Source organism: Melospiza melodia, chromosome 2 (assembly GCF_035770615.1).
Source record: "Melospiza melodia melodia isolate bMelMel2 chromosome 2, bMelMel2.pri, whole genome shotgun sequence".
Lineage (NCBI taxonomy): Eukaryota > Metazoa > Chordata > Aves > Passeriformes > Passerellidae > Melospiza > Melospiza melodia.
The window spans coordinates 113,287,673-113,313,618 of NC_086195.1; the positions used below are offsets into that span (position 1 = coordinate 113,287,673).

The 25,946-nt window shown below is 38.2% G+C and overlaps 1 protein-coding gene across 1 annotated transcript in view; it reads right to left on the reverse strand.

Annotated features, from left to right (window-relative positions):
* Nucleotides 1–949: 949 nt before the first annotated feature.
* The window catches only part of TMTC4 (transmembrane O-mannosyltransferase targeting cadherins 4), a 54,861-nt gene continuing 29,864 nt past the window's right edge, over nucleotides 950–25,946 (reverse strand). Inside the window, exons 8-18 of the mRNA XM_063149611.1 lie at nucleotides 25,419–25,580; nucleotides 24,458–24,660; nucleotides 21,124–21,295; nucleotides 20,905–21,036; nucleotides 13,410–13,489; nucleotides 13,130–13,237; nucleotides 12,865–13,006; nucleotides 12,075–12,189; nucleotides 11,480–11,592; nucleotides 4,726–4,795; nucleotides 950–4,207 (exon numbers count right to left, since the gene is read on the reverse strand). Of these exons, the coding sequence (XP_063005681.1) occupies nucleotides 4,056–4,207; nucleotides 4,726–4,795; nucleotides 11,480–11,592; nucleotides 12,075–12,189; nucleotides 12,865–13,006; nucleotides 13,130–13,237; nucleotides 13,410–13,489; nucleotides 20,905–21,036; nucleotides 21,124–21,295; nucleotides 24,458–24,660; nucleotides 25,419–25,580 (1,449 nt within the window). The 3' untranslated portion in view covers nucleotides 950–4,055. The remainder of the gene's footprint in view (nucleotides 4,208–4,725; nucleotides 4,796–11,479; nucleotides 11,593–12,074; nucleotides 12,190–12,864; nucleotides 13,007–13,129; nucleotides 13,238–13,409; nucleotides 13,490–20,904; nucleotides 21,037–21,123; nucleotides 21,296–24,457; nucleotides 24,661–25,418; nucleotides 25,581–25,946) is intronic.

Consider the following 25,946-nt stretch of genomic DNA (forward strand, 5'->3'; position numbering starts at 1 on the left):
TAATCTTTTTGAGTGAAACGTGCCCTCATTAACACACATTTGGTAGAGGCACCCCAAGAGCTGTGGAAAGGGAGCACTATTCAGTGAAAGGGCCAAGCTGAGAAGCACATGGGAATCTACATGTAATGACAGGTAGGTGAATGTACCAATACTCATGTGAAACATGGGACACAGGCAGGAACCAGCAAATAAATATCAAAAGATATCAAAACAAAAAACCTTACCATATTGAAACACACAATGCTATCACATTTAGCATTCTAATACCTACAGCTTGAAATAGCAACTGGAACTTAAGGGAAAAAATACAAATCTCACTGTTGCGAATTTAAGGAAAAAATATAAATCTCACTGTTGCAAATGTACAGTTGCTTTAGAATGCTTTTTAAAATAGGAGTGAAGGACACCCAAACTGAATTCAATAAGAAGCTGTTACTGTTCATTACAGAAACATAAACAAGCTAGCAATGAATCAAACTTAACGTGAATGTTCTGTTTTCATACACAGGGATTTGTTGTTCAATGCTTTATCAGTCATTTATTTTAAATTCATCCAAGTTAATTTTATTTCTCCCATTCCCTCATCCAGCTACCCTCTCAAGGCAAGTACCTGCCAGTTTGCTTCAATGCCAGTCTTTTAACATTCTTGGCCTCAATAATGTATAAAAATGCTAGAGGGACCAGATTACTTCATGTGTGTGGCACCAGATTACTTCAACTGAAAGCAGCAGTGAGATTTTTCTTCATGTATATGAGCTGATCACCTTAGTTACCCTTTGAAGTTAGTGAAGACGGATATCTCCTTCAAGTATGACTTCTCCCATCCTAAAGATTTTTTTTTCCCCCCAGTGACTAAACAGAGAAACTAGATTGAATAGCTCAGATACAGGTATCTGAAATATGAAGGAAAAGGTTCCCGGTGAATAGGCCAAATATTTTTAACGAACCATTCAAAAGTATTATAGATTTTTATTTCTTAGTGCCCATAAACACACACACAACCCACATCTCTAAAGTTTAAATACTATGAAATTAAATAACAGGAAACTTCATGTACATGTCATTGGTCTAGACACAACAGAGACATACAATTAGGGAACTTCACTGAAATTTTTGGTGAAAAGACACTAATATCCATAGCAGTCATTGTGATTATTTTCCTGACTCCAGTCTGTGCATTAAATCATTCTGTTTCTCTTCTCAGAACTGTATTTGAACAAGTAATCATTCTCAAAAAAAAAAAAAAAAAAGAAGAAGAAAAAAGGCTTTGTAATTTCCCTAGAGAATCAACAGGCCAACTGATAAGGAAACTTTAATCTTCTGGAATTAGCAATGGGAAAAAAAAATCCAGCATGCTGGAAAGATAGGCAATATGTGTAACTACAGTTATGTACAAGCCGACTTTTTCTTCACCTTTTTCTCTTTGTAGTTTAGTGTTCTTTACTGTTCCAGGAGTCAGTTATGAGGTATGAAAAACCAATAAAAAGGTTAACATTATAACCATTTTAATAAAAGCCACTGCACTGTTTGCACTTTCAAAATATTTCTGAAAATAAAGTAAAAAAATATTTAGTATTCTTAAAAGTCTTAAGGAAGATTTTATTACAAAAGCAGTCATCTTTGTGGCTTCTTTTGAACACAATTCTGCCTCAACATTAAACTCAGACATATGGGTATGCTTCGTATTACCATCATACAAGTAATCACATTGAATTTCTATAGCAGTAAATATTATATAAAACAAACAAATATATATACAGGTAGCCAGAAAGCTAATCAAGAAAAAATGATGTTGTCTGTACTGAAAAGTAAAGACCATTTTCAAATACTAACAAAAAAATCCAATTTGTTTGTTGGTCTTTTCTGTCTTAAGACTTTGTATAGAAGGACTTCCACAGAGGAATTTCTACAACTTTGGTTTATAATGACCTAGAAAAAATTCATCCCTCATACATAATATTGATCTAGTGGATGTCTTTAAAGCTGATATGGAAAGCAACAGGGAAAACTACACATATGGATTTTATGATGAGAATAATAATTTAAACTCAGGATGCCATATTCCAAATATACAGAAAAGACCTGATTATAGTAAACATATTTATCTTCTGCTATAAATTAGCTCATCCAGCCAGATGCCTACTCTTTAATTCCTCATGACTGAAGAAGCTGTGTGTTCTCTCTATCTGATGAATAGTAGGCTATGTATGGAAAGCCTTAAGAACATGCTGCTTGTACTGAAGGGTGTATCTATTTCAGCACCTTTCAGATACAAAAGTTGTTACTAAGCTAGACTGGTCCTTAGCTATACTGGTGCAGTGTTCTGCTTGCCAGATACTTATCTAAGAGCATGCTTGGATCATATTCAGAAACAAATTTCTGAAAACTTTGTCCAGAAACCGGAAGAAATGGAAATAATTGCCACAGCTTTATACCCTATGTTACCCACTGAGAAACAGGTTATATTTGTAGGAGAGGACCTCACATGCATGCCTGTGGCACCACAACTAAAACAAACCAGTATGTAGCCATGTTCATTCGTTCCAAGCCAAACTGGTGGACAGCACCACACTGCCACAGCCTTGCTGGCTAGATCTACAGTTAGTGTGGCAAAAATAGTACACTAAAGTACCTGCATGACTTGTAGTACCTGAGCTAGCTTTGATCATACTGTGCTGATCAATTTCTCCCAGGGGACATAGATGGCAAGAATAAAGGAATATGGAGAGACAGGTAAAGTTCCCCAGCTTTCATATCCAATAGCAAACTTTCAATCTTAAACAAACAAACAAAACTAAACATCTCAAAAAACCCCAAAGAAACTGGAAAAACCAACTATCAGCAAATAAACAGACTTGCTACTACTTCCTGAAGCAGGAATGTAAATATATAATACATGACAAACAACTCTGGACAGCCAGAGTTCAAATGTGTATTAAAGCATAGCCCCTTTTGAGAGGTAACATGGTATCAACATAAATCACCTCTGAATCATCCCACTTTAATGTGCTCAGTTTATGCATTAACAGCTATGCTTATTTATCTGTCCCTTCAGCAAACACACGAGCCATGGGAGACAAAGGTGAAGCCAGGTTCTTTCAGGTAACAGATCAACAGCCAAGGTCAGGTCTTCTGCACAGTTACTGCTCCACAGAAATTCTCTCTTTATTCCCAAGCATATAGGAGCTGAAAGGTGTCATGTCCTTAACCAGAAAGCACTGAATTGCCTGAGAACACAGCAATTAGGTCCTACAGACACTATACTGTATTTAAAAAACTGACCTGGCACAGGAGCTAAAGCAATTCTGACTTGTTGTCCGTGTTGTCTGTGGTAGATGAGGCTGCCTGCAAGAACAGAACCCTACCTGACTCCTCTGTTGTCTCACCTTCTTTTCATTAGCTGCTTGTTATAATCTTCATCTTACAGTATTTTCTAGACTCAGGCATACTTGAGCAGTACACTGGCTGACAGACATTTATGGTCAAATCCTTGCCCTTATTTACTCCTGTACAAATCTGACACTTCACAGGCTGGAGAGAGAAATGAGCATAAGGGCTTAACTCAAATTATATGAGTAGACTGATGTGCTGGAGAGAATTCATTCTTCCACTGTCTCTGCAGGACTGGCACTGGAAGGCAGTAATAAAACTGAAGTGGACAGATATTTTTCATACTTGAAAAGATCAGGATTTAAACAGGAAATTGCACTTTTAAGTATCACTTTCAGAAATAAAACTGCCTCCTGCTATTCATCCTGCTACTAAAAAGTCAGATGAAGATATCAAATTACATGTGTATGCTGTGAAATTCCATCTCCATTGCTTTCATATACCTATAAAAATGTTCTAATGGACTTTAAAAGCAGTTCAAGTAAAAATAAAATGATCCCTCAAGCTGAAACGTTAGGATCTGTAGGAGGGCAAAACTGGACATTCAAGTGTGCGGTGCTGGTGGTGTTGTTTTTGAGAAATGATGACTGAAGCCTGTACATGGTCAGAAGTGCCCATGTAACAGCAGTTGTAAACAGCACGCACGGGCAACCTGAAAAGGAGCATCAGGCACCGCCTTTCTTTTGCAACTGCTCCAGTTTTCTCCTTAGGAGGCTGTAGTTTTCCTTGGTTCCTGGTGCCATGGGATCAAGCTTCAGAGAGACTTCATAGTGCTTCTTGGCCAAGTCAAGGTTTCCCCAGCGGTGATAAAGCACAGCTGGAACATCAATGGGGAATTTCATTAGCAATACTGTTGAATAATGGACAATCTTGCCAATCACTTGGAGAACAACATTGAGGTATTTGTTTCCAGTGAGGGTCTGTCACTGGCTGGTGGCACAGTAGCTGCTTGTTCTGTTGCCAAATGCAGGAGCAAAGCCTGGGAGCAGAACTGGCATGGGAATGATGAAGGAATGAATTACAATGGAGCCATAAATGGCAGCTCTTATCTGGTGAGCTCATTGTGGGTTACAAGCATAGCATAAATGAACCAATTTGCAGACACTAAAGTGCAGCTACCTCTGGGCTGGATTTTGCAGCCCTCTTGATCTGTCATATCATGTGACAGCTTTTCTGGCTTTAGTGCCCTGTTCTTCTGGCTGGCAGTTTTTCTAGAAAGTAAAATAGAAATCTGCCCACCTGGAAGAAGGCACAAAAGATTGCTTTTTCTTTTTAAACACAATGAATATGAAGCAAATAAACAATACAGCTGATAAGATTTAGAAAGGCTCTTACCCAAATTACCATGATAACTGGCAGCATTTGGATTGGCTTTAATTGCCTTGAGGAACAAAGCTTCAGATTCCTGAATAATTTAAAATAACAAGTCATCAGGAAAGTCCATTCTCATATATATAAAACAATGCCAAATTTACCCACCACTGTAATTACAAACCCTCCAAAACTATGTCCTATCTATATGATACCACCATATAAATATCCTGAGCCTGCCTTATCCTGTAGCTCAGGAGGTTACAGCCCTCTGAAACCAGTAATAATGCTGCAAATAAGTGTCATGTTTTCACAGGCTGCTGTTAATTTAGCAGAAATTTATTAAGCACTTGTGAACTTTGCTTTTTACCTAAAGTACCTTTTTAAAAATAGTTATAGTATTTTCAAATATTACCTGCTGAAGTTTTCCCTGCTTATGCGATCAAATTAAGGAAATGTAATTTGGTATCTGAAGAAACTGCTTATAGACTCTTTTCCTTTTACAATAGTTTTAGCATTAAAAATAGGAGTATTCCAGTAAATCCCTTTCAAACAGATGTGTGGTTCCCCATGAAGAGTAGCTGAATACCTTTTACTTAAAAAAGCAAAAAAATACCAAATCATATCATGCCATGTAACATCCTTTTGTTACATCATGCCATGTAACATTCACATTTTCCTCACCAGTTATCTTCTCTGTATTGCTGCTTGCAATGTGTTCTCTTAAGACTCTTGATATCTGAGTACCTCTTAGGAAACCTCAGGTCCCTCACCTAATATTCAGAAAATAATTTACTGCTAAATTTATTCTCTAATTAAAACAATTCTATTTTTCCAAACTAGCAGCTAATATTGCTATTTTTTTCCCCAGAGCATATTTCCTGCAGAACTTTAAAAACTCACATCCCCTCCCCAATCCAAATGGAGCATATTTACTCACTAACATGCAAGTTTAGATACTTGAGAACAAATTTTACATAGCTTTCTATGCTGCGCTGTGCTCTAGGGAAAGTTGCTCATTCAGTTTCAATGCAAATGACCTGAAGATAAAATTACCTCAATGTGGTAGGCTTCCATCTGAATGCACATACTTGCTGTCTGAGGTATGTGAGAACAGTAACATGGAGAAAAGTCCTTTCCTTTGTGCTAAGCTTTCACTGCTTAAAATAAATCACAGGCTTTACTGAAAAAGAAAGCCTGTCAGCCAGATTTTTAGTTCCACCATCTTCTCATGTCAAGCATGAAATAACTCTCTGTAAGGGTCCCTTCAGGGAAAAAGAAATCTCTGATGTCAAGATTGAGTCACTCCGCTCTGAGTGACTTAAGAGCCTCCCCATATGTCCAAATTCAAACCCAAACTAAAAGCATTGCTGAGCACAGCTGAGGCTGCCATTCTCAAGCCAGGAGAGACTCATGCAGAAAGTGCCTTCATCTCCACAGGTCAAGGAAATTACAAACCCCAAGTTCTCTGAGCTATTCCAGTGGAGGGCTATGAAGATGATGAGGGGACTGGAACATCTTTTATGAGGAAAAGCAGAAGAAGCTGGGCCTGCTCAGCTTCAAGAAGAGATGACTGAGAGGAGACCTCATCAGTGTCTAAGTATCTGAGAGTGCCATAAGGATGGATCCAGGCTCTTCTCATTCATGCCATGAAACAGCACAAGAGGCAATGAGCAGCAATGATGCACAGAAAGTTCCATCTGAATGTGAGGAAGACCTTTTCTGTTCAGGTGACAGACCACTGGAACAGATTGACCAGAAGTTGTGCAGTGTCTTTCCCTGGAGATATTCAAAACTTGCTTGGATGCAATTCTGTGCAGCCTGCTCTAGGTGAACCTGCTCTAGCAGGGGTTTGGATGAGACAATCTCCAGACATCCCTTCCAACCCCAACTATTCTGTGATTCTGATTTTGTTTCAGGACAAGGAATATTTGGAGAGGAGTTAACAAGGGGAACCAGATGTCTGCAAATTTACCTCCATAGTGCCAGTTTTAGCATTGCTCTCCTATGGCATGAGCAGTTGCTCCAGCATTCTCATATCCAGACTATTTTGAAACCCGTATTGTTTAGTGATTTCATTCATATTTTGGATGGTGGGACTGAATGCAGTTTCAAAACTTTACAGATAGCACCTAAGAGGAGGGAGTAATAAATACATTGGAAGGGAGAACAGCTATTTTGAGGGACCTGGGCAGGGCAGAGAAACAGACTAGCAGGAATCACAGAATGGTTGAGGCTGGAATGGACCTCTGGTGGCCATGTGACTTTGGTAAGTATTGCATTTGCAGGGTGCCCAGACAAAGGAGGGAATGATGAATCTGACTCCATGTTCTTAGAAGGCTAATGTATTACTTTATGATACTATATTATATTAAAGAATGCTATACTTAACTATACTAAAGAATACAAGCAGGATACTTACAGAAGGCTAAAAAGATAATAATGAAGTTCGTGACTCTCTCTCCAGAGCCTGACATAGTTTGACCCTGATTGGCCAATAAGTCAAAACAATTCACATGAAACCAATGGAACAACCACCTGTTGGTAAACAATCTCCAAACACATTCCACATGTGAGCACAACACAGGAGAAGCAAATGAGATAAGAATTTGTTTTCCTTTTTCTCTGAGGCTTCTCAGCTTCCCAGGAGAAAATCCTGGGCGAAGGGATTTTTCAGAAAATATGAATGCTACAGATAAGCACTTCTGAGATCACACCTGAGTATGTGTTTAGGCTGGGGGTCTCCATTACAAGAAAGACACAGACATACTCCAGTGAGTCTTGCAGAAAGCCACCAAAATGGTACAGAGCTGAAGCACAAGATGTGCAAAGACCAACTGAGAGGACTGGATCTTTTCAGCCTTCAGGAGAGAAGATGAAGGTGCTGCCTACAAGTACCTGATGAGATAATACAGAGAGGATGGAAACAGACTCTTCTCACATGTCTGTGAGATAGGGTGAGAGATAATGGATGCAAACTGGCATACAAGAAATTCCAATTAAAGGAAACATCTTTTTTTTTAATTTATTATAAAGTTGGTCAAGCATTGAAAAATGCTGTCCAGAGAGGTTACAGAATCTCTATTGACAGAGATATTCAGGATTCAACTGGAACTGGCACTGGTTTGGATTAGAGGTTAAACTAGATGACCCTTAGATGTCATTTCCAAGCAGAATTATTCCATGATTTCCGTATTTCTCAGTCACCTGAGAAACATACTGAGACTCAAAAATTTGGCAAGTGGTGCAAGATAACCTCCTCTTTTCATACAACTCTCAAATCCTAAATATCAACAGTGGATTGGCACTTGAAAGCATGCAGTAATTTCAAGTCCCATAAAGTTGTGCTTTTTCCTACTCCAAATTTTGCGTTCTAGTAAATCTCCTTTTTTCTCACTGGGCAGGTTAACAACAATTAATGAAAGATCTACTGAACACTTAAATCAGCCTTATGCCTAAAAGTTGCCACTTGCACAGAGGAGGAGCAGCTAATGTAGAGACTTGCATCTCTTCACTGCTGAAGGACAGTGGGACAGCACGTGCAATGTGCTTCCAGATAATTTAATGAGATACATATTCAAGAGCTGGCTGCCATTACCATACATCTTCAACTCCATGCTGAGAATATTTTTATCACCACTGCTTTGCTCAGCAGCTAGTAGAAGCATAGTGGTTGTTTAAAGGCTATTTAAGGTGCATCATATTCATATTACTGTGGATATATGGAATAAATGTACATTCCAGTACATCAGTGGTATTTCAAATTGCTGCATCTTGCCAAATCTTCAAGTGTTGCCAAGAAACTTGCAGCTTGCATATAGCAAAGGCTTGGGGTAAGCACACCGCATTCCATCTGCTGCCAAGGCCACAAAAATGTAGTCTGGCTTTATTTCAAATACAAAAAATGCTGAATGGTTTCAATTTATTGCACTTTTTACAGAAAAAGCATAGATGTATATGTAACAAAAATACAGCACATATCTTTTTCAACTAAAGCTTGGTTCTTCATCAATTGAGATAAGAACAAGCACTCAAAGGAGAATCAAACTTGGTATAACAGATGTTAATTAAAAAACCCAAACAAAACCACAGAAACAGCTCATCCTTTATGTGCTTTTCTCTCTGGAACAATAAATCATTCATCATTAGATAAAAACACAAAATAAAGGGTTATTTTTTTATTTTTTGTGACATAGGAAACCTATCTTCTGCTGAAAATCGAAGTATATTTGAAACTGAAGGAGAATGTTGTGTGCTTATTGGAAGGAGGAGAATATTGTGTGCTTATTGGAAGGAAATCTCTCACAACATAATAAAAACTTTTTTGACTCAATGTCTTTTAAAATAAGAGATAACAAAAAACCCCAGAACAAATCTTCCTGTGTGACAACAGAGCCAACATAGTAGCAACTTTTATACAGACACATAACGAGTAACCTAATAAATTAAATGCCTGAGGTCATACAACACATCAGACACAGCCAGGCAGCACTCTGAAAATTACCTCCATCACCTTGACAGTCTCCATCCCCTGTTCCTCCCCTCCAATTCTACTCAATAAAAATCCTTGAAGAGCCATCCACTTCTCTGTTTTTATGTGGCGAGGGGGTGGACAAGAAATCTGAATTTTTCATGCTTTTTTTCGGTCTGTAAGCATTCTCCCATTACAAACAAATCTCTATCTCTTCTTTCCAGGCAATGCCAATACAGCTGCTAAGATCATAACCTTTGTGAGTCCTCTTTCCAATTCCCTAATTTGTTCTCCCTGTTATAACCCATCAGTTTTTAGTGACTACTTAAGCTCTGCACAAAACTACTACTCCATATTGAACTGTTAAAACACTCACTGGTGCCCTGCTTTTTTTTTTCTGGGCTCCACTATTCCTTTTGCTTTCTTCAGAATGTGGACTTAAAAGCTGCACTTTCCCCTACTCTTACTTCTACATTGTCTCCAACAAGTTCTCCTGCAGCATAATAACATTTCAAGGCTGGCAATCAAAACCACTATCTTCTTTTTTATTTTTTAAATCCAGTAAGACAGTCTTGTCTCTCCTACACCTGGAAAAAATTTCTAGCTTATTTTTTCAACTTATTTTTTCAACTTTATTTCATTATAAATGCTCTGTATTCTGCCATGCTACATATTCTCCCTGATGAATGACTATCAAATCCTCTATTCTTCCACAGGCCTGACTCACCAAAATAATTCTAGCAATTACCTCCTCCATAATCTCATACCTTATGTGTTCTGGATGTTAATTTGTATCCTTCTGGAACTTTGTTAAACCAACCTAAAATATGTATTTTATAACAGTCTCAGGTGGAGAGAGAAAAGATTTAGAGTGTCCAGGAAAATAACCTAGCCAGTCTAGAAGAACAGTAACTGGGTGTCTAACAGCATCACTAACACAAACAAAAGCCAGTGCTGGTTGTCACGGGCGCTGGCCTCACACGTGAACAGGTCAGGACTCCACAGCTGATCAATACTGTAGAAATAGAAGTGGTCACAGTAACTACTGGACAGATGTATCTATTTTGAGAATCATGGACTTATTAAAGTTGGAAAAGACCTTTAAGATTATGAGGTCTAACTGTAAACCCCGCACCACCAGCATGTTCACCATTAAACCATGTCCTCAATGCCATATCCATACATTTTTTGAACACTTCCAGGGATGGTGACTCCACCACTTCCCTGGGCAATCTGGCCCAAAGTTTTACAATCCCTTTTGTGAAAAAAATTTCCTAATATCTAATCTAAACCTTTCCTGGGGCAACTTAGGCCATTTTCTCCTGATAAGTTTCATATTATAGAATCTTCTTACTTTGTATATACGTGAGGATGTTCCTGCAGTGCTGTTAACATTATCACTATCAAAAAGACAGTAAACCCCTTAAAAGCCTAAAAAAACCTTAAAAAGGTTCAGTAAATGATGCTTTTCAAAGGTACAACAAGGACTTGATTATCAATTTTTCCCTATCACAAACATAAATCACTGATTATAGAGTCAGTTTAAACAACTAACTATATTAAATGTGTATGATTTATTCTCTGTCATATAAGCTTATCATCTGATACAATTCCCTTTGGGAAACAAGTCATCCTCATCAGTTTCATTACATTTACTACTTGCAAATAAAGGTAGCTAATGCTGAGGTACCGCTCCCAGGCTGGTCCAGTGCATCCAAGAGAAAGTTCAACACATTGAGCAATGCATGTACTTTGTCTCATAGCATTCTGAGATCACCCAGGTATCCCATCCTCAGTCTGGGATTAATAAACTCATATTACTACATTTTAGATCGTGTCTGAGGCAAAAAGGCCAGAATTCTTATCTCTCTCTCTCTCTCTCTATATATATATATATATATGTATTCACAGAATATATAGCAAAAGCAGAAGAACTAGCTTGTCCCACCTAATTTGAGTTCCTGAAATGAGGTCTCTAATTCAATGCAGGCTCTCTCCCTCTGAAGCAACACAAGACCCTAACTGCCCTCTAGTGTGCTGAAGAGCCTATTTCTCTCCACTGACCACTGACATAGTGTAGGGCAGCAACACTGGTAACCTAGGCATCTAAAATAAGGAGGAATAAGCTCAAGACAGAATCACACACCAATACTGTGGTAGAGAAGGGCACTGAAACGTTTTAAACAGATTCTCTAGTCATGGTCCACAATGATCTCCTCAAAAAAAATGTAGGTGGAGTTTAATTAAGGAAAAAATCCCAGTGAATCCAACCCAAAGCCCTAGAGTCAAAAAGCTCTAGTTACCTACCTTATATTTTTGTGATTTCCCCAGTACATTGGCCAAGGAAAACATAAGGGAATGATCATTAGGTATTAATTCCAGGGCTTCTCTTCCAACTGCTTCTGCTTGAGCTAGATTGCCTGGGAGCCCAGGTAGCAGAAAAAGAGAAAGCATGTTTTTAACACAGCCTTATTAGTTCATGCTGCAAGCACACATCTTTTACAAATAGCTGACTGCATAATTTTTTAGAGAAAACCAGGTATCACACACATACAAATGTAAAATCCTGTAGACTAAGGCAAAAGAATATCTTCATTTTGTTTTCAATAGATAACACCTTCAGAAGAACAAGAAAGCAGAGATTAAAAAGTTCTGGAATTTAATCTACAATACAAACATGCTTGCACAACGATGGCATTTTAAGTAAGTATCAGAAATTCAATTTATGGGCTGGATTTCAAGTGATGCTTTAAAATCACTGAGTCAGAAGGCATTCTTATATTATTAGAAGGGGTCTGGGTAGCCAAAGAAGAGGTAGAGATCCTTTTAGATAAAAACAGATAAAGGTTTCAGTTTTTCTAGACACTGAATTATTCATTAAAACATTCAAAAAGACCTTTACCTGTGTTATCAAGCAATATTATCATATTGTTCCAGGCCAAACTGTGCTCTGGTTTCAGGACTGTAGCATTCCTCCATGCATTCAATGCATCTATATGGCGATTCAAATCTGCATACTAAAACAAAAGAAAAATCCAGTAATTCTGCTTCTACTTGCTCTACTTTCCTACCATTCGCTAAAGACACTAAAAAGTTGTTGATGTCTTGTCCTTTCTAGTAGGATTTCTTTTTATAGACAAAAATAAACATAAAAGGAATAATCTTGTAGTATGGAAGATAAGAATGCTATATACTAATTTTCCTTTTCTTGCCTCTGCAAGTGAGGCTTGTCTTCAAATATGCATGTACCAATAGAATAAGGAGAAGAAACAGCATATAATTTAGAAATCTACACAAGAGATTTAGTAAATATTTAATGTACATATTTTCAAAAATCTAATCTGAATTTTTCAGCACAGTTCTACTAGCTAACAATATACTAAGGAATGCAAAACATTGGGAAATTATTAATAATACCTTTTGGAAAAAAATAAATTAAATCTGTATTTTTGTTGGTACTTCTTTGTATGATAAAGTAGGATTACCAAATGTTGTATGGAAGGAAGTATTTTAGGAAAGCAATAGAAAAAGCTACTAAAAGTATGAAATCACCCTAAAATGCAACATAAGCAAACTGGGATAACTATCAGCTTTTAACAGTACAGCAGAATTATATAAATCTTTCTATATATACACACACAGAAAGACACACAGATTCCAGTCATAGCTATCATTTATTCAAAAGCACTTACCAACCGCCCTAGATTGTAGTAACAATCTGGATATTTTTTTCTGTGTTTAATTGCTGTCCAGTAGCTTTGCTCTGCCTCTTCAAACCTCCTTAAACTGTTCTGCACTATTCCTAGATTCATCCATGCAGCAGCAAAATCAGGTCTGGGCAAATTGGGAAAAGAACCACCGAGAGAGAGGACAATTAAGCATTTGAAACACAAGATCCTATTGTATCATTTTGGCTCAGTTGGTGCAAAACACTGCTTAGCATTGGTCTAAACATACTGTATTTGTACAGCTAAGGACAGCAACTCCTCTGCTTCATGGAGCTCATTTCTTTCTTTCAGAATATTTCCAAGGTTGTTCATGGCATGCACGTATTTTGGATTCAACCTAAAATGTAAAATTTAAGAGATTATTATTATGTATGGACATGTATTAATATATGCAAATTGCTAGCTCTGCAACGCTGCAGAACATGAAAATGAATACCTAAGCATTTTCTTCACGTTAAACATGAAAGCAATTTTAGGAAATATCTTTAAAGCAGTAAAATTTTTAATACCTTACAGCTTCTCTGTAGTATTTGATTGCAGCACTTTGATTTCCTTTGTCAGCCAGGTTTTTGCCAACATTGTAGTGCACCTGAAAACACAGGTGGATATTCCACCAGATGCCACACAGTCAGATATTTTGTGGAATCAAGTAGCTAAAAATTCTTTCTCTAAAAAGAAACAGTCAGCAGTTGTGTCATTCACTGCTGGCTTTTAGTGTAGGTTGATTCTTAGGATTGGATAATTCATACAACGAAGACAGTAAAACAAAATCTGAGGTACAGATCAGCTTACCTATTCCAGCTATTTAAGAAAAATTATTCATGTCCTAGTTTTATAAGTGAGGTCACCACACCTTTCACAAGGCACTTTGTATGGAGACCTCCTGCTCCTAATTTAATTTGTTTGCCAGGTAAGAGAACGTTTGACTCAAATCAAATCTATCATGGCAGAAGCAATGTGTCAACCTTTATTTTCATTATTGCATAAACTAGAAGAAACTCAACATTCACAAAAATCCCAAACAAAAGGTAACAGACAGGCAAAATTATTGTCTAAAGATAAAAATGTATCAAAGAGCATTTCTGAAATAATACATATAGCAACACGCTGAAGACTTTGCCTGTTAAAAACTGAACTACGAAGGAAGGATCTAGAGCTTTCAGACTACAGGGAGAAGATGCATCATCCTAATTTATGGCAAGAGTAAATAGGAACAAATATATTTCAGAACAAATCTGAGTTAGAAGACATCTCAAATCCCACTTTAAGAGAAATCTCAGAAGATTATGTTACCTGGTTGAAAAGTACTGTGAGTGCTGACTCTTGAAAAGAGATTTCTCAGCACCCAGACCAGGACTTATTATTTAGATTACTTTACTATTTGAAATTGAATTTATATATTTCATCTAAAACAAACACATGCAAATTTTTTTCAAACTCTGAAAATCAAATTTCAAAACAGTATACAGGAATAACTTCAGATTGAAGTCCAAAATGATAGGTTCATAACGCACTTATATAAGTCTAATTCACCTTCTACATTCAAAAAAGGATTTTATCTGACATGTCCATTAACTGAAAACCCCTAATTGCAGTTGACATAGTATCTATTGATCCAGCACACATGAGTGTTGGAGCCTAGTTGTTATGGCATTTAATTGTTGAATTTCATCTCTATGTAACTATTGTAATGTGCAGTAGCATACCACCAACAAATAGAGTTAAGGACATCTCCCATGCTGTCTCAAATGGGAGAAAAAGTATTTTCACTGGTTTTACAGAGAGCAGAGATGCTCTAAAGCTTACTAAGCACACACAGAGGCAGCTCCTCACATTGTAAGATATAAAATAGCACACAAATTCAGCACCCCATAAAAGCAGTTCTAGCACAGCTTCCACGAAGAAAAAAATCCTGGCACTGTACTGTACATTTGTAAAAATATGACAAGGTCCATGGCAAAGAAGCAAGAGAATGGTACATTTACATCAAGAAAAAAACAAAGATCCATTGACAGTGTCAAAAAATACAAGAAGCTAGAGCAACATTTTCCCAGGAGTCATTTAAGTAAAATGAAATACCCTGAAAGATGTTTCTCAGGACTGAATTCTTCCAGAAATTATTCAGAACACTAAGATTCTTAACAAACTGGATTGCTCTGATTATATATTGAAGTTCACGTATTAAAATTTTACCCAGATAAAAGACAAATTGTGGCAACACAAAAGAAATACTTAAAGATTTCACTGAATACTGGATGTTAGCCCTTGAAGTAGATAACTTTACACTTCAGCATCAGCAAACAAAATTATATTTAACTTGACTGAATTTCATTCTTTAAGAAGCTTTACAAAATGAAATTTTACTAAAGACCGGGACAGAGCAGATGAGAAAAATCTTGGTGTACACCAACCACTCAGTCTTTCACATGTCAGCTGTCTTGTGTTATGAAACAGCACTTCACTTTCTATTTTTCACAGTTTTTTTAAAAAAACATGTAGTATCTTCACATCCATTTTTTTCCCAAAAGTACCAGCAGCAAGAATATTTTTCTCATGTAAACAGAACTGTGCAGTCTGAAGAAAACTGAGATATCAATTCTCTCGAGTCAAAACATCAAATGAAGTATTAAGTGCACAGGTACATTTTGTGAGCTGAACTAAAAAGATGTACTATAGTCTATTAAAACTGATCGCACAACTATTTAAATAAACTATTAACATTTTCAATGGTGTATTTCTTTTGCCCTCAGCTACAGCTCCTGTGTGAAAGGAAATGATGTTTCTATACAATACTCCCAAAAATGAAGGGCTCCTTGCTGTATGTAAGTTTTCTAATTTCCCTTCAAGTGAAATTGTAGCTTTAGTTCCTCTTAATATGGTGGTGGACAAAGAAAGGAAGAGGAAAGAAGCCCAAAACCAAACACATCAAAAGAAGTGCCCAGCCTACCAGAGACATCCAACGACAAAACCAGCTCTGCAATGGGTTATAGGATGCAGTGACATCCTGCTCTTAAGAGCAGAAGCAGCAGAGGGTTTCCAGGCACATCCAGACATCTGAGAGGTACTTCTGCCATCCAGCTGCGTCTCTCACTTCCGTGGCCATGGCAGAGAGAAGCCAAGGTCAGCCTTTAGCTCACTGAAGGCAGGCCTGCAGTAAGCACTGCTGTCTGCTGAGCACAGGGCTGTGCCTCCTGCACAACACAGGTGCCTTCTATGGACCAGTGGGTGGGAAGAATCTGGTTTTAATGAGGGGCTGGTGAGTTATTTAAAATTTCATCTGCAGAGGTGTGGTTCTTCTGTTTCTGACAGATATTGTGCATGCCAGCCTGGGAGGGAAGATTTTCCTTTCCTGGTTAAACATTTAAGAGCCCTTCGTTATTAAATGATTAAATATTAACTGGAAATGACGTATTACATTATACTCAGATGATCCTTTATCAATCTTAAACAGGCAATTACTTTACAGTAATAGCTCTAAAAGGAGCATTTCTCAGGGATGCATAACAACACAGTATTCTCAGAAATCTAAGAGATCAGGTAAAAATACCCTAGGGTAGAACCTACTTTCAACAGGCATGTGTTGTTTAAGTTAACATAGCCTAGCCAAGGGATAGGCTGTGTGTATTTGTCTGTCCAATACCTCAATCAACCTAAGAAGCCAATATAGAAAAGAAAAAGCACTGCATATTATTCTGTGCCAGATATCCATAGTACTTGAACTCTTATTTAAGTGTTAAATTTAAACAAGGAGAGGAAAAAAAAACATTTCCCTGTACAAAAATGAAATTGTTGCCAGACTGATTTTTTGCTTTTGTTTTCCCTCAAAGCAGAACAGGAAGAAATTGAAATGTAATATCATCTTTGAGGAGGTACACCCCCCGATCAGTTGGAGCATTACTATTATCACCAATTTTACTGTTTCTTCTTAGCTGCTTAATCTCTTTTTCAGCAAATATGAACATTTACTGAAAAGGATGAAAGAAAAGCACAGATGTCAAAATTTCTCCAGGAACATGCAGATGCCTCTGTTCAATGCCAGCTTGTGTCATCAATCTTCTCTTTCTTCTACTACTAAACCTCTGTTTTCTAAATAATAATAAAACAAAGCTTTTGTGATATTCACATCTTGTTTGTGTACGCAATGTTGTCTAAAGATTCTTCTGCATGACCGTGCTTGTATACACAAAAATTCACATCTAAAATGGTGGCAAAACACTGCAAATAGCCCATATAAACACAGCCCACAGCACTTAAGGTAAATTCCTCAGAAGATAATCCCTTTTTAATATAGAGCATAAAAAAAAAAAATCTCAATATCTAAAGGAAAGGCCCTCTAGATCAGCTTCCTTAAGGATCAAAGATCAGATCCTCAGGCAGCATTAAATCTTGTTCTGTAACAAAGAGGTTTTACAGGACTTTTTAAAGAAAGTATAGAAACCAATCTCACTAACTTATTGTACGTTTTCAGTATCAGCATAGTTAATCTCTGGCAAATTTGCATCTATAATGATTGCAGTTTGCATAAAGCATAAATTTCAAAGTTACTTACTCAGTATGTCAAGGCAGATAGTTGTGTTGGGAGTATTTTAACTTCCTTGCTTATTATTGCATAAAAATTGCTACTGAAATAGCTACTGCTTTTCAAAAATTGCTACTGAAATTGCTACTGCTTTTCAAAAATTATGTTTATTAATTTCTATCCTTTAAAGAAAAGCCAGCAGCAAGGAAAATGTAGAGATTATGTACAAAATCACAACAATTTACAGTCACTTAAATTCAGTTATTTCAAATCCAGGAAAAGAAAAATGCTGGCTAGTTCCCATGTGTGTAACAGTGTAACTGCAATTATTTATTTAGAGAATCAATGAGAGGAAGTCATCCAGGAATAAAGACCATCTCTGGATTCTTAACTGCTATGACTTTTCTAAAATCTGACAAAAAATAACTCAGTTCTTCCAACAATGCAAACATTTCCAACAGCAAAAAAAGGCAGCAAGATGAGCATTTTTGGGAATAATCTTTAAACTGGAAAGAAACAATGTTTAATGACTTCAGAAGGTGAGGAGCAATCAGCAATGTCTATAAATAGTGAACAGCAGTAGGAGAGGGTCAAAATCTCACATCATCTTACATATCCACATCTGCTCCAGCTGTCAGGACTTCTTTTATCATCAGTGGAGAGAAAGACAAATCTAGGATACAGTCCTTCTGACTAAGGTCCCTCATTTAGTCCTAGGAGAGGAGCTAAATGCTAAAAGAAACAGCTTCTTCTCCCTCAGCGAAGAATCCAATCCATACAGTATAAAAAAAGGTGGTAGGGAAAACAGAATCAATGCAGAGGCACCTCCTGTTCAGCTAAGGAAAATACTGCCAAATGTATTAAAAATGTGTATTGTTTCAGTCTAATGACCTTTGAAACAGCCTGAGTGCAGGGCCACACAAGTTCAAACATGTGACATGTTCCTGGACATGTTTAACCAAGATCTGTAACATACTTGTTTCTCTCTCTTAAAAAGCCCTACCTACCCACCCATCACGTTTTTTTTACTCTCTTAAAAAGCCCTACCTACCCACCCATCACGTATTTTTTACATATATATATATATATATATATATAAAACACACATAAAACACACACACATATATATATCACATATATATTTTAAAATATTGTAAATAAATAACATTTGAATAAATTTAACAATATTTAAAACATTTAAAAATCTGTATTGGGAACACTTTTAGAGGTTAAAATATTTTGTAGCTTCATTATGGTACCTGATTATTTCCAATATATTTTAAAGTCACTGGGCAATGTTTATTAAAGTTGATCTTAAGTGTCATCCTCTTGAGCCAGATGTGTCAAGGCACCAGATTCACTACTGTGCCACACAATCTCATTTAATGCAGTTTCCACATTTTTATCTAAAGGATATGTTTAAAGAAATGAGTCTTGAAATTAGACAAGGCAGTGCTGTTACAACTTGTTATTTAGAATTAGGGTAAGTTTACTCTACTTCCCACACAGACAATTTGGAATTGAAAAGAGCTGTACAACAAAACATGAACAGCTTTTTCTGCTACTGAGGATTTGAGATTTTGAGATCCTGATACATAATGGAAGCAAAGCATGACCACATTACACATATTTAATATGTTCCAAGAACAACAAGAAAAAGCTATTATCTGTGTGCCATTCTTTGGTCTGCAGCAGCCTGCCACTGAAATAAATGGGTCACTGAAAGAAAGTCCTGTGGAGTCATTTTTAAAGGAAGCCTGCAATTTCAAGACAACTGAAGATCAAAACAAAACCTGGTTCAAATTTTTACATTTACCTTTATCAAAATTAAATAACCACAGCTGAGTTCATAAAGAAAACAAGACATAGGCCCTCATACATGGACTCTCTAATGTTCCTGCTTAGAAAAGTTCCCAACTATTGTGATTTCAAAGTTACATCCTTCAGCAAAACTGGAATGTGAGCCTACCATCCTTTCCCGCTTCACATCTCCATGCTTTCCCCTTGCACAAGCTGTCACCAGGAGAAATACAGCTCAGGCATGTCTGCAGTGCCCAGTGTTGACAAACACAAGCTCATTTTGCCTGTACATTCGCTGGCTTCACACCAGCTGCATTAGCTCAGTAGCTTGTGCACAGCTTATCGGCTCAAGCCCAGTGCTGGGGGAGCACAGCCACAGCTTCCAGCCAGGCATGGCTGCAGGCCAAGGAGCCTGGAGCACAGGCAGAGACTGGGGATCTGTCTAAAGCACTCTCACCATGGCAGATGGATGGAGCTGCACACAAAGAAAACAGATTGCATTTGCTCCATTTATAGCATGCGCTTGTCATCCAGAAGACAAGATATACTGAGGTCATCATTAAAAAGAAGATGGTTGCCTACCACTGCCACACAATAAAATACAACAGCTCTTTCCTGTGTATTAAAATCTCAGACTATTGAAAGATGCCACCCTGTTGCAAATACTGGCCATAAATGTTTTTTACAGCTCAGTGTTGCGTATCTGTATTCCAGTAAATGCTAAGTTTATCATTTTCTTTGTGAAGTTGAGCCTTCACTTTAAACCCTGTGTCTTGATTGGCATTTTCTAGATACCACTCTAGATTACAGGAATCTAATCTTTTAAAACATCAATGTATTTTTATTGACAAGCTGCACATTCCCACTCCCAGGCTCTTCAAAGAGTCTCTTTACTAAAATTCAGACAACATCAGGGCTCAGTGGTGTGCTCCAGCAGATCACACTCTTGGCTGTCAAAGGACTGCTGTGGAGGTCACCTCTGTTGGAGGCTGGAGTCAGTCTGTGATGCGGAACACTGCTGCTCAGCTCAGTGAAACATCCGATCCAGCCCCACCATCTTACTTGTTCCCTCACTAAGCCTGCAGGGAAAATTGCAGCTTTCCTCAGTGCCCATGTCTGAAGAGTCTAGCCCGCTCAGCTGCTGTAAAAAAGCAGAAGTGGGAGCAAGATTTTACTCCCACATCCTGCAATTGCATTGATGATATGCTGCTTTGTCCCTCAGCTGTGCTGGCTTTATATACCACTGGAAGGTTCACAGAAAGGATTCTAAAAACAGCATAAACATTTTTCAGTTGAATACATTACTACAACTTACTAACCGTGTTTTGATATTTTTGTTGCAATAACTTGCAATTATACACACAATTCTTCTAAATAGATTTTATTAGCACTATATCCAATTTGACTTGATGCCTTTCCTGAAGTGCATTCTCCCCTCTCCCTCACCTCCCCACTCCCACCTCCAAGTTCTGAATTACAATATTGTAATTTGCACTTTCTGGTATTTTGACTATGCTGCCACTGTAATTTAGATGTCTGACAAGTCAATGTCATTCCTGAACCGAGCAAGACTGTGAATAACACTGTAGCACAATACATTAACTATGCATAATACTTCCTTGACCCCACATTTGAAAACAAAAAAAAAAAAGAAAAAAGAAAGTAGAAGTCAATGAGTGACTTACTTTTGCATTCAGAGGGCACACAGACAATGCACTCCTAAAAAGCTGTTCTTCTGACCTCCACTGACTGCTGCGGAGCGCACAGCGCACAACATTGATCAACAAGATTCCAAGTACTGCCACAGCAAGAATTTTCTTAAGGAAAGAGAGGCAAGTTAAGAAACAAATCATGCAATTGAACTGCTTCATCATCAACAACTTTACTGATTATTTTGATGGTACCTTTTTCTTGGCTTGCTTACTCAAGAGACTAAATCCATATGTAAAGAGAATACAATATCCAATACTGGGGAGGTAGATGACTCTCTCTGCAACAACAAATCCTACTCGGAAGAAGAGATTACTTGCAGGAAGAAAAGGGATAATAAGAAATCCAAGTCCCATTGTAAGGATTCTGCAAACAAGAAACATTCTCAGGTTAACTACAAATCTTAACTAAAGTACCTTTTCTACTTAACATATAAACTTTATTTAACCATTGTAGAAGGATGTGCATATAGGACAGGGAAGCACTTTAAAAATCATTGCTATAATTTTCAGAAAAGCAATATTCATGCTTCCAGGCCAGAAAATAGCCCCATTGCATATTAATTATATAACTCCTGTTTAAAATACTGGAAAAGTAATGGTAAAAGCTATCTGTCTATTTTTGGACCTAGTAAGACAGTAATGGGAGCAGTAAGTCACTGTTAAAGAAGAAACTTTGGTGCACATTCAACTGAGAGGGTGGTCTTTCTCCTAACAAACAAATCAATAGTAGAATCCATTGTGGTTAACCCCTTGAAAGTTAGTAATCTACTCTCTTTCTACAGACAGAAGAGACACACAGCTTTTGAGAGCAGTTTGTTTCCTTTTTTTTTGGCACCAATGTTAGCATCCTCAGCAGGTAGCTCTTTATGGACTATACAGAGCTCAGACAAAAGAGTCTAGGTACCTCACTTTTACAGAGCTGACATAAGGGAATAAGAACCTCAGGTCCATGTTAGGTGTTTCTTATAAAGGCCACAGGCATGGTAATTGTCTATTCTAATTTATTACAAATGACTCTCTACACTGTAAGGTAGATGCATCCTACCTTTTCTCATCCCCACAATTCCTATCTTTTATCTTCACTTTTTACTAAAAACCTATTTAGCAATAAAGGCTTAGTGAGTGCATTTTTACTAGAAAGTAGGACATCACTAGCAGCAAGAGTTCCACCCCCTCTCCAAAATGATTTATCTATGCAAATAAGTATGGGAACAGCAGAAATGCAGGCAGGTACACTGTTAACATTTGAAGGGATGAGAAGGAAGAAAAGAATAAGATTTTGTACTCTGAACAAACACACAACTCTGAATTACCTATATTGGTGATAAAGGGAAGACTGTGGAAAATGTGGAAGCATTTGGAAAGCCTGGCTACCCAGGACAAGGAGAAGGCTGAGGTATTCAATGACTTCTTGTCTCAGACTTCACCAGCAAGTGCTCCAACCCCACTGCTCAAGTCACATAAGGCAAAGGCAGAGACTGGGAGAACAAGAAACTGCCTGCTGTAGGAAAAGGTCAGGTTCAAGAACATCTAAGGTGCACAACTCCAAGGGATCTGGTAAGGTGCACTTGCAGATCCCAAGGGAACTGATGGATGAAGTTTCTAAGATAGTGCTGAGCTCCTACCCACCCTACTTGAGAAGTCATGACAGTCTGCTGAAGTTCCTACTGACTAGAAAAGGGGAGACATAACCCTCATGTTTTAAACAGGGAAAAAGGCAGACTCAGGAAAGTAGGTCAGTAGGTCACCTCTGTGCCTGGCAAGATCATGGAGCAGATCCTCCTGGAAAATATGCTAAGGCACCTGGAAAAGAAGGAGATGATTAGTGAAAGCCAATCTGGCTTCACTAAGGGAAAAATGTGCCTGAAAAAATTTATAGCCTTCTACAATGGAGTTACAGCATTGCTGGATAAAGGAAGAGCAAGTGGTATCATCCACCTGGACTTGTGCAAAGCATTTGACACTGTCCAGCATGACATCCTCATCTCTAAACTAGAGACATGGATTTGACAGCTCGGCCTCTTGGTGGCTAAGGAAGTGGCTGGATGGTTGCATGCAAAGAGCTGCAGTCAATGGCTCAGTGTCCAGTGACAAGTGGTGTTCCTCAAGGGCTGGCATTGGGACTGGCACTGTTGAACATCTTTGTCGGTGACATGGACAGTGGGACTGAGTGCACCCTCAGCAGGTTTGCCCACAACACCCAGCTGTGCAGTGGAGGGAAGGGATGCCATCCAGGGGCACCTGGATAGGACAGGTGGGCTGATGCAAACCTCATGAAAGCAAAGTGCAAGGTCTGGTGCTTAGGTCAGGACAATCCCATGAACAAAGATGGGCTGGACAGAAAATGGGATGAGAGCAGCCCTGAGAAGGACTTGGGGGTGTTCAGTGATGAGAAGGTGAACATGACCCAGCAATGTGCACCTGCAGTGCAGAAAGCCAACCACATCCTGGCTTGCATCAAAGAGCATGGCCAGCAGGGCCAGGGAGGTGGTCCTGTCCCTCCTACTCTGCTCTGGTGAAATCCCAGCTTGGAGTGGTGCCTCCAGCTCCGGGGCCCTCAAGATAAAGAGGACATGGAGCTGCTGGAGTGAGTCCAGGGGTGGGCCATGAAGATGAGGACAGGGCTGCAGCATGTCTCCCATGAAGACAGGCTGAGAGAGGTGGAGTTGTGTATCCTGGAGAAAGAAGCCTCCAGGGAGACCTTCTAGCAACCTTCCAGAGGGCAACAAGGGAGCTGGATATGGGCTTTTCAAAAGGACATGTAGTGATAGTGCCTCATTCCTGGAAGTGTTCAAGGCCAGGATAAACAGGGCTTTAGAAACCTGATCTTATGAAAGGTGTCCCTGCCTGTGGCAGGGGGACTGGAACTACCTGACCTTAGGGTCTCTTCCAACTCAAACCATTCTATAACTGAGCAGCTGAAAAATTTCAAGGAACTGAGAAATTAGGTCTACATAAAATCAATGGTAACAGAACCTCCAAAGATAAGCAGAAGCCTTAGTGAGAAAGAACAGTTTACAATAATTTTTTTCGTTCCTTTGGGTGAGGTACAAGTTGTTTTCTGAGTACATACTATGGGTCAAGCATTTTACTTTTTAACTGTATGACCATGGCCAGTATTTCTACCTGCTTTCAAAGTCCATCTCCTCTCTTCCATTATTAGGAGGAAATTAAAGGAAATGATGACTTGTAGGAAGTACGGGCAACAACAAACAATTTCCTACTGCATTTTGAGCACATATTACTTTTTACCACCTATAGTGTTAAGGATCTCAAAACACCCTTTCAGGAGAAAAACATAAAGCAGCCATCCATGCCTCCTCCTCCAACTCTGTTTCCTACTGGTTGGTGTACAGTGATGGACCCAAATTGGGATAAAACTGTAATGACAGCTATAAATATTTATTTGAACTGCATTTGCTAGACACTAGTTCCACTGAATTGTTAAAATTATCAATAGTGGATTTAACAAAATAATACTGTACTCAAGTTGGCCAGGCATTTAAAATTCATCACTGTCTCTTACCTTCTCTTATGGCTGTCTTCTGAGCACAGAGCTTGGCATATCAGACCAATTAGGCAGAACCAAAGTGCTGCTAGTGCAATTATCCTCCAGTCGCTGACGGATTTAATGAGGGGTATGCAGCCCATTGACCAATCAAAACACAGCCACCAGGGACACAACAGCAACCATGCATTCAGTGAATAGTAGTAATTATAGTTTATAGCCTGTCAGTCAAAGAGAAAACAAACATTTATTTGATAGTAAACTTGGGGGGGCTGAAGAAGGGGGCAACTTTAGTCCATCTCTCTTCCCTCACTCCCCTTGTAACACAATAGAGGCCATGAATACTGTTAGACTACAACTATTTACATATCCATTACAATTACAGCTGTGAAGGTAATTTTTAATTTTCTTTTAAACATAGCTAGGTGGCTCTCTAGTTCAGAGCAGGGAAATGCAATTCTGTGCTGTCCAACCAATATTCATAGATGAAAAGAACAATCTCGTACAACAGGAGAAAACATCAAAAGACATCATCCACTGTCTTAATCTTTGATTCTCCATCTCCAGAAAGATCCTTAATGCCATCAGAGGTGTGTAGGCAAGACATGCTCCATATACACCAGACTAGAACTTTGTGCTATTTCCTTTAGTTGTGAAAGATGAAAAGTCAAGCACAGTATGTGGAAAAGGGATGAAAATCAGCAAAAGCTACTTTCTTGCATGCATGGGAAAAATATGGAGTAAATAGAAAAGTATTGCAATGTGCATGTTAAATTGAATGCAAAGAATATACACAGTATACTATTAAAAAAAATTGCAGAGAATCACCACAGCAGCACAAGTGAAGGTGACTTATCACACATATCTTGAAATGTAAAAACTGCTCGCTTCACTGTTTCTTAGAAGCACAGAAAACTTAATTTTATCACAAAAGACAAAGGTTCTGAGCTGGCCAGAAAAAAGCAACTTTGTAACTTACTCTTACAAACAGACTGTCAGCGAATGAAGCTGGGTTGTCCACTTCGGTGAAAGCTGGTGGCCCTGTGCCCATAATCCTCCAGCGGATATAAAGTATTCCAGCCCCTCCACACATCAACAGAGCTATCCTGAAAAGCAGCCCCTTCCTCAACAGCCCAGCATTCTACAGGAAAGAAAGAAAGAAAAAAAAAAACCACCTCATATAGAAACAGTATTGTTCTCTTACCCAACACATTCGCATCCTTTTCACCTCTATCTCAGAAAGAAAAAAAAGCTATTCCTGTGTGGTTTTGCTATTAGAGCTGACATTTTAATGGGAAAGTAAAATATTTCTTGCAAATATTTTAATTTCCTTTTCAATCAGTAAACAAACTTGTTACTTCATGAAGACTCTTCTACAAATCCTCCTTAATTCTATAGCTGATATAGTTTTACATGGCAATTTCTGACAGGGAATTTGAGCAGAATACAGCCTTTAGTATACAGCATATTAAATTAATTTATCTTTTCTTTCTAAAATGGAGGATGA